This window comes from Hemiscyllium ocellatum, chromosome 32, assembly GCF_020745735.1.
Source record: "Hemiscyllium ocellatum isolate sHemOce1 chromosome 32, sHemOce1.pat.X.cur, whole genome shotgun sequence".
Lineage (NCBI taxonomy): Eukaryota > Metazoa > Chordata > Chondrichthyes > Orectolobiformes > Hemiscylliidae > Hemiscyllium > Hemiscyllium ocellatum.
Genome location: NC_083432.1, coordinates 30,070,988 through 30,084,370, shown reverse-complemented (window position 1 = coordinate 30,084,370; position 13,383 = coordinate 30,070,988). Strand labels below are relative to the sequence as shown.

The window sequence follows — 13,383 nt, the reverse complement described above, 5'->3', positions numbered from 1 at the left end:
GAAGAGAAAGCACTTGTAGTAATCACAGAAAAAACGATTTACCAGAAACAATGGATATTTCAATAGCAACAAGCATGAGCTTTGAACAAAGTGAACATTGACCAAATTAATCCAAAAGAACACTATCTCAAATTTGAAGTCTCAAAAACAAAATCTAAAAATCACGAAGAAACTTTCCAAGGGGGCTGAGAGATAAATGGGAGAGGGAGGGGTAGGGAGGAGGTAGCTGGGAAGGTGATAGGCAGATGAAGGTGAGTGGTGATGGTAATAGTTCGGAGCGGAGGGTGGAGCGGGTAGGTGGGAAGGAAGATGGACAGGCAGGACAGTTCAAGAGGGCAGTGGAGGGTTGGATCTGGGATAAGGGGGGGGGAGGGGACATGAGCTTGTGGAGGTTTAACAGTTCATCAACTTCATGAACACCTTCCATCCTGACCTCAGGTTCACCTCGGCCATCTCAGACACCTCAGTCCCCTTCCTGGACCTCTCCATCTCCATTTCCAGCGACAGGCTCAACACAGGCAACTATTTCAAACCCACCAACTCCCACAGCTGTCTGGGCAACATTCCTGATGGAGGGCTTACATCTGAAATAATGACTCTCCTTCTCCTCAGATGCTGCCTGACCTGCTGTGCTTTTCCAGTGCCACACTTCTTGACTTTGTGAAACAAGGCAGAGCATAACTCACTGACAGAAACACAGCATGTGGTCATCAACAGTCACAGAAGATAGATTATTGATTACCTAATATAATTTTGAGTCTGGTATAAAATTATCATCTATGATAGCATTTAGTATGAGTTTCAGTGAACAGTGTTACTTGAAAGAATAAGCCTGAAAACTGTCTTTGACTTGTCTGTTCTTGAACCAGTCTTACTCAAACATAGCTATCATCATGTGGCAGAAAGATACACAAAAATCACTTACTAGAAAGATGAATAAACAACTCAAAAAACAACCCAGACAGAGAATGATTATAGTCTGTTTTGGAAATGGCTGTCAATGATGGTACAATTAAAACTGAGTTTGTGCAACAGTCCAGAATTTGACATGCACCAAGATCTCATTGCATTGCAGGGTTGGACAAGAATCCAGCGATAGGGAATTTTGCGGGGTTGACAGGGCAGGGGCACGCTGTGTGGATTTGGAAATACAAATTTAATGTTTGACAGGCATTTGGAAATGGAACTTCACGTGTTTTTTTTGTCTGATGGTTTTGTTTAGTACTTTATCTACTTCGTCAGTCTCATCTTAAGGAGGTCTCTTGTCTATTCCAAAATAGCCATGGTCAAAGCATGAGCAGCATTGCATCTTCATCCTGAGTTTGTCTGCGGATTTCATAAAGATGTCATGAGACAATTATAATTTGCGTGACAGCTTTCTTGGTAGGTGAACTCTGCAGGTTAGCGATAGTTCACACTCAAACCAGTGTGGGTTCAGTCAATAACACCTTGAACCTGGGGAAGACTGAAACTGTGGAGAATCCCATTTCCCAAGCTGCTTGATTCTCTTCCTCATGGGTGAAGTAAATGAAAATCTGCACTCATGGAAAACTGGCATCAGTTACTCCCCACATGCATTTTATGGGTGGAGGATTGGCAACTGCCACACAGGCCCCCAGTTGGTCATTGAAATGAATTGCTGACAATGATTCAGGGTAGCTGTGACCTGGATGGCCACAGGGCTGAGATTGTAGCCCACTCCTTCTAAGCCTAATTCCTACTCCAGCAGGTGACATAATTTAGTGATGACAGTGTAAAATAGCCTTACTCTTTGACAACTAAGGACAATGATGGCGAGTCCAATATATGTGGGGATTCAATGTTCTCCTCTGGATGGATTTTCACTTGCTGCCTCAATCTCCAGATGCTACGCAACTGCAGCTGATGTTTGCTGTTGCTGTTTTCTCCTTATACAATGTCTTTGTAGTTAGATCAATGGCATAACAATTGCAGCCACCATAATCTGTATGCAAGATACATGAGGAGATAATCTAGGATGAACATAAAAGAAAGGTAATACAGCTTTATTGAAGGAAATCCTGAGCTCTTACATCAATAAAAATTAACCCTCAAAAAGAGTAGCGTTAAGGCTTCCAATTTCAAGAAAGCAAATTCTCCTCATTTATTGATTCTGAAACTCTTGCCATTTTATTCTGCACAGGGATGGTTTGCTGGAAGAAACTTGGCAGCTTCTCAGGTCACAACTAAATACCTTCTTTGGGTGGATGAAGATTTTTTATTCACAAAACAGACAAAAGTGGAAAAGTTGTTGGAAGTATTAGAAAACACAAACTTGGACGTGGTAAGAATGGAACTGGATGGAAAGTGAAAGAGTTTTCTGAAATATTTCAACCTGATGACAATTTAGTTTGAAGCATGTGTTTTTCTTTCTTTTGTTTCTCCTTTTCTTCTTCCTTCTGTCACTCCCTTCCTTTTTTAGTCCCCCACCCTCCTTTCCTTTCACTCTGCCTCCCTCACTTCTTTGAAATTATAGAGATCAATGTTTTCTTCATGTTTAGTCACAAAAATGATTTCCACTCCAGAGCTCCGAGTCAATCATAGATTAAAGCTTGAGATTAATTTTATCAATGTTTCATTTATCTCGCACTCAAAGAAAGGATAGGTTTCATTCAGCTAAAAGATTAAAAAGCTGAAAAACTGAAATGGGGTCTCAACTTATCTTGGATCCAGCCATTCCCAGTTTTGGCAAATGTGGGAGAAATGACTGTGATCAATTCTGTTCAGGACAAGCTTGGCTATTTCATTATTTTAAAGAGTGTTTGTACCTTCATTTTAAGATTCATTGTTTTTCCAGGAATTTCCTTAAAAGGAGGCAGGAAATATTGAATACAAAAGGAACATGCCTTTATTGTGTTGATTTTGGTCAACAAGGAAAAGGGATTTTACTTTTCAGCCTAACATCCTGACCGCCATCACTCTACCTCAAAATCAGACACTCTGAACTTGCACCTCTCCCAACCCCCAGTCACCACCAGGACTGAACTCAGTTACAACTTCGTGCTGAAGATGTTCTTTCATAACTGCTGCTAGTTTGTCATTTGCAGAAAAAAATGCAGGACATTTCAGAAACCTATTTTTGGAGGCTCTTACCTCAATGTTTGAGGAAGGGATGAACAATGGGAGGAAGGAATGAAGAAGGAATGTAGGAAGTGAGGGAAGCAGAGTGAAAGGGAAGGAGGGTGGAGGGCAAGAAGTTGGAAAAGAGAAAGAGAGGTAGGAAGGGAGGGAAGTCGGAAAAAAGAAGGAAAGGAGGGTGGAGGACGAAAAGAAGGAAAGGAGCGACAGAAGGAAGAAGAAAGGGAGGAACAATGGAAAGAAAAGAAGGAAAGGAAGAAGGAAACAAGGAAGTGAGGGAGAAAGTGGGGAAGGATGGGAGGATACTACACAGGTATCTGCTTCTTTAAACCTATTCAAAAGAGGAAAACCAAGACCAAGCCTTCTCAAAGTGGAGACTGAGGAAACATGGATTTGTGAGCTGTAACTTTGAGATGCTTTGAGGCAGGAATGGCTGAGCATCCCCCATCCTACCTCATTTTATGGATCTCCAGTTTTCAGCAAGAGACCATGACAATTATAAATCCTTTAAATGTGCTCACAGTGAAAAAAGGTTGAGCAAGCACTTACATTGATCTTTGTGATAATAGAGGAAGTGTTTCATTGAGAAAAAAAAACACCATATTTTATCTCTAATCACTTGAATTATAACCTTCACAGGTTGGTGGCTCAGTAAACGGTAATCGTTTCCACTTTAGGCTGTGGTATGAATATGGAAATCCTGATGATGGAGAATGCTTGTTCTCAAAGGCTGGGGGCTTTCATCCCTTGAATGGGTTTCCAAACTGTGTGATAACCAGTGGTGTGGTCAATTTCTTTCTGGCCAGGACATCCAAGATATTGAATGTTGGATTTGACCCTCGATTAGCCAGGGTAGCTCATTCAGGTAAGTGAACCATTCAGTTGTGCTGCTCCTCCATCACTACCCCCACTAGATTTGGTGATAATCAAGTTTTATTCTGATTTGTTTGTTTTCATGTTTCAGTAACAACCTTAGGGAGTCAAAATGTATGATGAACATGGGTCAGGGGTTTTGTGACAAAATGAGGTGGGATCCAAGGATTGTGGGCACAAAACATCCTTCCACCAGCTGCCCTGCTCATTCTCGGCATAGTCAAAAGTCTTGGAGATTTTCCAGGAGGCCACATTATATCTACAATGGAAGTGAACCAATTAAAACTCCTCTCCTGATCTGACTGAAAATTTCCAGTTAGCACATTGACCGAACAGTGGCCAAAACAGGGCCAGAGGAAGGGAGCAGCCAGCCAGTGACAAGCCAAGGTCTAACCTTCCAGATTGCTTTAATCCCAAGTCTCCTCCACACACTATCACTACCAACGATGAAGAATGACCAGAGCTGCAGTTCATCCCACCCTCAAAAGGGTTCCCCTTGGCAAAAGTGATCCATCAGCCTCAGGAATTTTTACTTCCACACATTTTAAACAACTGAAAGATCACCTGCACTCTATCACTGCTAGAGTCCTACCTATTGGCCCTTCAATATCAGCAACTGTCCTTACTAAGACTGTGAAAACACCTCCAGTTATCAATTAATAAAGCATGCAAAAATTATGCCATTCCAGTGCATTGCAGAACTCTGACCCAGAGCTGATCCCAATCCCGAACAGAAAGTTCAATCCATATTTTCAGAAAATCTGTCTGCTTTGACAAAATATTAGATTTGATTTAACTGTAAATGATGCATCAAAAAGGAAAATTCAAAATGAAACCAAAATGAAAGTTGCCAATCTGAATACAGAAACTTAATATTGTCTTGTTCTGCACATGAATGGTTTATTTAGATAGCTTAGGAATCTTTACAACTATTGATATTTTGTATATTTTACCATAGCAGTAATGTCTAGTGGTTAGTTTTACATTGTTGTTTCACATTGATCTGAAATTCCAGATTATAAATTTAGTAAAGGATGAGTCACCATAGGCTCACTCTCTCATTGAGGGAGAATATCTGGTGGTGATTTTAACCTAATGGTTAAGTGAGAGGCCTGAATTCAGAAGGTATCTTGGTGAGGTGGTCATGTGGACAAATCCCTTCTGGAAAAGCTCAGAAAGTTCAGAAGCATTCAGATTTTCAAACTGTCGTGTTATTTCTTCCTTATGAAATGGTCTCTAACATTTTCCCATTCACTGACATTCTTTATCAATCCCCATCCGACAAAGATATTGTTAACACAGATGCAAATCAAGTACAATAGTGGACTAACCTGCTCATTGTTTAGCTTCTCTGTGAGGCCCAATGTGGTTCAGTATCTGGGAAAGCTTCAGTGCCAGTTCAGTTCCTCTTTCTGCCTGGTAAAATCTGTGACCTGTTTGCAGATGTCTGGCAATGACGGAGAATATGCATTATTTGCTTTTCTACTTGCTGCCACCAGACATTATATATGCTCTCTCCGTGTTAATATGGAATATTTAGAATCTGCTGCAGTAAAGAAAAGTGTAACCTTATTAAGAGGCATCTCACTATCATCTATAGCCAGGAGATTCTACAACAGACAAAATCATCTGATATAATGTCACTCCCATGATGATGCATAATCTCCATAACATATTAGCTACGAAGGCACAACCTGTTACAGAGTCATAGAGTCATACAGCACTGCACAGACCATTCAATCCAACCAGATATCTCTCCAACCCTTTCTTATTCATGTACTTACCTTAAACACGCATCCACTGCTTCCTCTGGAAGTTCATTCCACACACAAACTACCCTCCCTGTAAAAGAAATTGACCCTAATGTCCTTTTTAAATCTTTCTCCTGTCACTTTAAAAATATGCCCCCAGTCTTGAAATCCCCACCTTAGAGAGATGACACCTACCATTCACCTTATCTATACCCTTCATGGTTTTATACACCTCTAAATGGGCACCCCTAAACCTCCTATGCTTCCATGAAAGAAGTTCCAGTCTATCCAGCCCCTCCTTATAAAATCAAACCCTCCATTCCCAGCAAGATACTGGTAAATCTCTTCCAAACCCATCTCCGCTTAAAAATATCCTCCTGTAATAGGGCAACTGGAACTGGACACAGTGCTCTAGACCAGCATCCTGTACAACCTCAACATAATATCCTATATTCTGTTAGATGACAACAACCACACGGAGATGAGGAGATTTTTTTGTAAGGGTGAAGTGTTATGATCTGGAATTCCCTGTCTTATTTTGTAATGAAAACAGTTCCCTTAATAAATTGCCAACTTAATTGTTTGCAGTGAAGTGGAATGAAATAGCTGAGTACCAATAATCCCTATTTGAATAGAATCCAGCAAGAAAGGCTGTGGATAGGACTTTAAACTGTGTGTGTGTGTGTGTGTGTGTGTGTGTGTGTGTGTGTGTGTGTGTGTGTGTGTGTGTGTGTGTGTGTGGTGGAGGGGGGTGGGGAGGAGGAGGAAGGGTATGTGCATTCAATTATTGGGGAAATTAGAAAGCCCAATTTAAAGGAGCAGATAAGAGTGCAGGTTAGCAATGTGGCGCATGGTTACCAGACAATAAAGGTGAGGGATAGAACAGGTGAATATTTTTATGCACCAAGGAATTATAAAGAAGTAGAGAAATTTAACAGTGGAACAAATTTAAAAGCTTTGTATGTAAATGAATGAAACATTCACAACAAAATTAATGAAATAATATAAACAAAAGAGTACGATTTGCTAATAATTACTGATACAAGGAGACCAGGTCTGGGAATTAAATATCCAGGGGTACTCAGCATTTCGGAAAGGAAGGGAGGTGGGGGTAGCCTTGCTGGTGAAGGAAGGGATCATGCTGTAATAGAAATGATATAAGCACAGGAGATCAAGATATGTAATCAGTCTGGGTAGAAATTAGAAATAGCAGTAGGATTAATCTAAAAGTCTCCTAGGAGAAAGTGAGGACTGCAGATGCTGGAGATCAGAGCTGAAAAATGTGTTGCTGGAAAAGCGCAGCAGGTTAGGCAGCATCCAAAGAGCAGGAGAATCGACGTTTCGGGCATGAGCCCTTTTTCAGGAATCAGCAGGAGAATCGACGTTTCAGGGCTTTCCTAAAGAAGGGCTCATGCCTGAAACGTTGATTCTCCTGCTCTTTGGATGCTGCCTGACCTGCTGCGCTTTTCCAGCAACACATTAATCTAAAAGTCCCCAAACAGTGGTTCTGCAGTAGAGCACAGTATAAACCAGGAAATATTAGAGGCTTGCAAGAAAGGTTCAGCAAGAATCATGGATGATTTGAACATGCACATAGATTGGAAGAATGAAATTGGCACGGGTAGCATGGAGGCAGAGTCCATTAAAGATTGTTTATTTGAACAGTATGTTGTAAAACCAACCAGGGAGCAGGCTATTCTGGATTTGGTATTGTGTAATGAGGAGAGATTAATTGATGACATCATAGTTAAGGATCCTCTAGGGAGTAATGACCATAGTATGATAGAATTCAAAATCCATTTTGAGGGTGAGAAAGTGGAGTCCCCCAGTAGTGTTCTAAAATTAAACAAAGGAAATGATATAGGCATGAGGACAGATTTGGCCTGAGGAGATTAGGCAGGAAGGCTAAATGGTAAGACAGCAGATGAGCAGTGGCAGGTGTTTAAAGAGCTACTCAATTCCTCACAAGTAAAGTATATCGAAGTGAAAAAGGGCAGGGAGTAAAAACATCCATGGCTAAACAAGAAGGTCAAGGACAATATAAAGTCAAAAAGTAAAGTATACTATATTGCAAAGACTAGTGGAAGATTGGGAAACTTTCAGATATAAAGGATACTGAAAAATTAATAAAAAGAGCTAAGCTAAATTTTGAAAGAAAACAAATACAAAATATCAAAAAGGATAGTAACAGCTTCTATTGATATAAGAAAGGAAAGAGAGCCATTAATGTGAATGCTGATTCCTTGGAAGATGAAACCAATGAGTTAAAAGAGGGGAGCTGGCAGAGATCCTGAATCAATACTTTGCCTCAGTTTTCATCGTGGGGTACAATAGTACCATGCCTGTTAGAATGGGCAAGTTGGAGATAATAGAAAGAACTTAGAACAATCACCATCGATAGGGAAAAGGTATGAAGTAAACTATGAGGATTGAAGACAGACAATTCTCCCAGGCCTGATGGCCTACATCCGAGGGTATTAAAGGAAGTGGCAGCAGAGATAACCATTGGTTAAAATATTCCAAAATTCTCTGGACACAGGAAAGATCCCAGTGGATTGTAAAATGGTTAATATAATGCCCTTATTCAAAAAGCAAGAGAGGCAAAATGTGAGAAATTACAGACCAGTTAGTTTTACATATGCTGTTAGAAATGTGTCTGAGTCAACTATCAAAGAAGCAATATTAGGATATTTGGAAAGTCAAAATGCTATCCATCAGAGTCAGCATGGTTTTTTGAAAGGCATGACTAATGTTTGACTAATTCGCTAGAGCTCTTTGAAGAAGTAACAAGCAAAGTGGATAACGGGGATGCTGTAGATGTAATTTATCTGGACATTTGGACTGCGTTTGATAAGGTGCCACAAGGTTGGATCATATGGGATTAGCCTGGATAGATGAATGGCTGATGGGCAGAAGACAGAGAGTCTGAACAAGTGTTTTTTTTTCCCTGGATGGCAAGCTGTAACTAGTGAGATGCCATAGGGTTCCATTCTTGGAGCCCAGCCATTTACAATCTGCATTAACGACTTGGATACAGGGAGGAAGGCTCTTTAGCCAAATTTACAGGTGACACAAAAAATACGTGGAATGGTAAATTGCAATGAAGAAATAACCTTACAAATAGACATTGATAGTTTAGGTGAGTGGACCAAACTGTGGTAGATGGATTGAATGTGGATAAGTACAAGGTTATGCATTTGGGTCAAAAAACTGGGAAAGCGACCTATTATCTTAATGGGGAGAGACTTCGGGATGCACTGGTGCAGAGGGATCTAGGTGAATTGGTTCATGAGTCACAGAAAGCTAGCAAGTGGGTACAGCCGTTCATAAAGAAAGTGAATAAAATATTAGCTTTTATAACCTCAGGAATAGAATATAAAGGTAAGGAAGTATTGTTGCAACTGTACAAGGTATTGGCGAGACTGCACCTGGAGTATTGTGCACAGTTTTGATCCCCTTATTTGAGGCAAGATGTAGTGGCATTGAAGGCAGTTCAGATGAGGTTCACTAGATTGACCCCAGAGATGATGAGTTTGCCAGATGAAGAGAGATTGAACAGTTTAAGCCTACACTCTCTGGAATTTAGAAGAATGAGGGGAGGTATTCAAATATTTGGATGAGAAGTCATAGTATTAGGGTAAGGGGTAGAAAATTTAAAACAGAGTTGAGCAGAAACTACTTCTCCCAAAGAGTTTTGGATACTGGGACAATGAGTAAATTTAAGGAAGAGTGAGACAGAATTTTACTTGGTAATGGATTGAGGGATATGGAGAGAAGGCAGGAAAATAGAGGTGAGGGGCATATCAGCCCCTGATTGAATCTCAGAATGCAGAAGGTCTTGTGGATCAAAGCCAAACAAAATCAATGAACTTGGTTTGGGTTCTGTTTTGAGGATTGGGATATACTAAGCACAACTTTCCCATGGAACATTTAGTGGATGGAGAAGATAGTGTAATGTGTGGATGTTTGTTCGGTATGTGAAAGAATTGGGCTTGTTACATGAAATAACCTTTTTTCATTCTATGCTATTCTATTATTATGCTTGACCTTTCCAGCCTAATGTTTTCACAAGTAGAACTGAATTTGAAATCTTTCCTAGAGTTTTTCATTGACGGACTTGGCAGATTGCTCGTGGGATCGTGCAATGATGTCATTGTTGGACATCAAACGCACCAGAGTCCAAAAAATGACACACAGAAAGCAGTTGAACAAAAATATGCAAGGTTTCGACGGCCCTCGAGGCATGACACAGATTTCAAACTTGCACTGCACTATTTCAAAAACCATTTAAAATGTTACACCAAGATTTAATGGGTAAGATTGTACATTTCTATTCCTGATGAAGGGCTTTTGCCCAAAACATTGATTTTCCTGCTCCTCGGATGTTGCCTGAACTGTTGTGCTTTTCCAGCACCACTCTAATCTAGACCCATAATCTTGACGGACCATTCCACGAGCTCTATCTCATCATTATCTCCTTCAGCCTCTCCACTCCCTTGATGTTATTGGGCTGCTTCTTTAATAACCACTCCTGGATACAGTGAACATTTCGGCAATTCAACATTTCTTCTTTTTCTTTCATGGAATGTGAGCATCACTAGAAAGACCAGTAAATGTTGACCATCACTGCTGCCTTTGAAAAGGTGTTGACAATCCACCCTCTTGCACTGCTGCAGTCCATTTAGTAAACATCAGGAAGACTGAGGCTACTTTCTTGCTTCCCATCACAAATAGAAATGATCGCTATAAATTCTGCCTCCTCCCCAGTAGTTTCAACCAAAGAGATCTTGGTATCCTATTTTGGTATCCTGAGCTTTGACCACATATGATGTCAATTATCAAGACCACCTACTTCCTCTCAACTATTTCGTCAGCTCCCGAAACCCTCACCCATACCCAGAACCTTTTTGAAGGTTGGACATATAGAGTAAGCAGCGCTGAAAATATGTTGCTGGAAAAGCGCAGCAGGTCAGGCAGCATCCAAGGAACAGGAGATTCGACGTTTCGGGCATAAGCCCGAAACGTCGAATCTCCTGTTCCTTGGATGCTGACTGATCGGCTGTGCTTTTCCAGCAACACATTTTCAGCTCTGATCTCCAGCATATGCAGACCTCACTTTCTCCATATAGAGTAAGCAGCCAGGAGTCGATCTGTAGATGGTCTACAGTAGAGAAGATAGTCACCTGAAGCCAAATGTAGGTGACCTTTGATAGTTGCATATTGTGACCACAGAGAAGCTGGAGGCGATGGCCCGTTGGAGGAGGGGTGTGGGGTGCTTTCTTTTGCCAAGAGAGATGATGCGCCCTGGACCCTCTTAGGGATGGTTTCTTTCCGCATGTTTGCTCACCTCCAACTACTCAACTATTCAAATACTCATCTGACGGCCTTCCTTGGTGCTACCTTCCATTAATGTGAACTCGTTCAAAGTTCTCTTGGCCATATTTTGACACATGCCCATGTCCCATTTATACATCATTTATTGCCCACTAATCTACATTGGTACCTTGTACATTAATGCCTTAACTTTACAATCCTCAGCTTTAAAATCAATCCATACTCTCTGCTTTTCGTATCTCTTGTAACTCCTCAATCTTGACAATCTTCCACAAATTCTGATTTCTTCCAAGTCTGACCTCTTGGGAAACTTCACATCTATTGTATCATGCTGGCAAATATGCCTTCAACTCCCCTAGCATACACTCTGATATTTCTCTCTAAATCATTCCTTAAAGTCATTTTGCCTGACTTTACATTTTGTTGAAGTTCATATGAAGTGCCTGGGGCCTTTTATTGTATATGTTGCTAAAAATTGAAGATGATTAATTATACCTGATTGTGGTTCTTTGAAGCACTTTGGAATGTCTCTCCTAAAGATGCAAATTATTTTTATCATTAATTTTGCTTTCTCAATTTCCTACTCTTTATAAAATGGATGTTGTGAAATTTGAATCTGTGCAATACTAAATTAAAATGTTGAAAATCTATTATTACAAATAAAGTATCTTCATGATCAATGCAAATACATGTTGTGATTTGAATGAATATAATTATCTACATGTTTATATTCATTTTGATCTTTATTTGAACAGTCATAAGATGTCGCAGCAACACATTTTATCAAAGTAACAAAAACTATCTCCCTGATTGACAGCAGTCAATATTAATGAGCATTCAAGTGTCATAGAGTCTGTGTTTTACAGCATGGAAAGAGGCTCTTCAGCCCATCATGTCCATATCAGTCACCAAGCACCTACCTACTCCTGACGCACTTTTCAACACTTGGCTTGTAGCCTTGTAAGCAATGGCACTTCAAGTGCTTATCAAAATATTTCTTCAATATTGTAATTGCTCCCACCTCTACTACCCTTTCAGGCAGTAAGTTCCACGTACCCATGACTTTATGGGTAAGAAAAAGAATACCTTCTAAACCTCTTGTCCTCTATCTTAATACTATGTGCACTGGATATTAAAGCCTTTTCATAAGGGGCAATTTTATTCTTATCAATCCTATCTGTGCTGCTCGCCTTAATAAAGATTCTCCTCAGCCTTCTCTGCTCTAAGGAAAACAACTCCAGCCTATTTACTCACTGTTCAATGCTAAATCATTCCAGTTCAGGGAATCTCTTGGGGAATCTACTCCACAGAGGGTGGGGAGGAGTCACTTCCTCCTTGTAGTGTGGCAACCAAAGCAAAATACAGTGCTCTCGCTGTAGCCTAATTAATGTTTTCTACAGCTCATCTTAACCTCCCTGTTTTGGTATGCAATGGCTTGACTAGTAAAAGCAAGTATTCCATATGCCTTAATCACCTTATCCACTGACCTGTTACCTTTAGGGATCTATGGACATGCACATCAAGGTCCCTCTGATCCTTTGTACTTCCAAGAGTCCTACCATTCATTGTGTACTGCCTTGTCTTTTCAGTCCACCCAAAATATATCGCCTCACACTTTCCTGGATTTAATTCCATTTGTCACCTTTCTGCCTACCTTACTGCCCTGTAGTCTAAGGCTTTCTTCTTCATTGTTTACCATATGACAATTTTCATATCATTTGCAAACTTTCTGATTGTGTGGTGCAGGAAAAAGCACAGCAGATCATGAAGGGTCCTGCTGGAAATGGGTGGATGCAAGGAAATCTTTTCCATTAGCGAGGAGACTAGGACCCGTGGACACAGCCTTAAAATTAGAGGGGGTCAATTCAGAATGGAAATGCAGAGACATTTCTTCAGCCAGAGAGTGGTGGGCCTGTGGAATTCATTGCTGCAGAGTGCAGTGGAGGCCGGGACGCTAAATGTCTTCAAGGCAGAGATTGATAGATTCTTGATGTCACGAGGAATTAAGGGCTACGGGGAGAATGCAGGTAAGTGGAGTTGAAATGCCCATCAGCCATGATTGAATGGCCTTACTTACACTCCTATGTCTTATGGTCTTATGAAATTAGATTAGATTAGGTTACTTACAGTGTGGAAACAGGCCCTTCGGCCCAACAAGTCCACACCGACCCGCCAAAGCACAACCCACCCATACCCCCACATTTACCCCTTACCTAACACTACGGGCAATTTAGCTTGGCCAATTCACCTGACCCGTACATCTTTGGACTGTGGGAGGAAACCTGAGCACCGGAGGAAACCCACGCAGACACGGGGAGAATGTGCAAAC

The 13,383-nt window shown here is 40.8% G+C and overlaps 1 protein-coding gene and 1 long non-coding RNA gene across 2 annotated transcripts in view; one reads left to right on the top strand and one right to left on the bottom strand.

Moving 5' to 3' along the window:
* The window catches only part of LOC132830702 (uncharacterized), a 44,034-nt gene extending 38,619 nt beyond the window's left edge, over positions 1–5,415 (bottom strand). The window contains exon 1 of the long non-coding RNA XR_009646438.1: positions 5,301–5,415. This is a non-coding gene — a long non-coding RNA (uncharacterized LOC132830702). The remainder of the gene's footprint in view (positions 1–5,300) is intronic.
* The window catches only part of LOC132830701 (beta-1,4 N-acetylgalactosaminyltransferase 2-like), a 43,410-nt gene extending 33,238 nt beyond the window's left edge, over positions 1–10,172 (top strand). The window contains exons 9-11 of the mRNA XM_060848516.1: positions 2,162–2,302; positions 3,736–3,961; positions 9,820–10,172. Of these exons, the coding sequence (XP_060704499.1) occupies positions 2,162–2,302; positions 3,736–3,961; positions 9,820–10,031 (579 nt within the window). The 3' untranslated portion in view covers positions 10,032–10,172. The remainder of the gene's footprint in view (positions 1–2,161; positions 2,303–3,735; positions 3,962–9,819) is intronic.
* Positions 10,173–13,383: the final 3,211 nt, after the last annotated feature.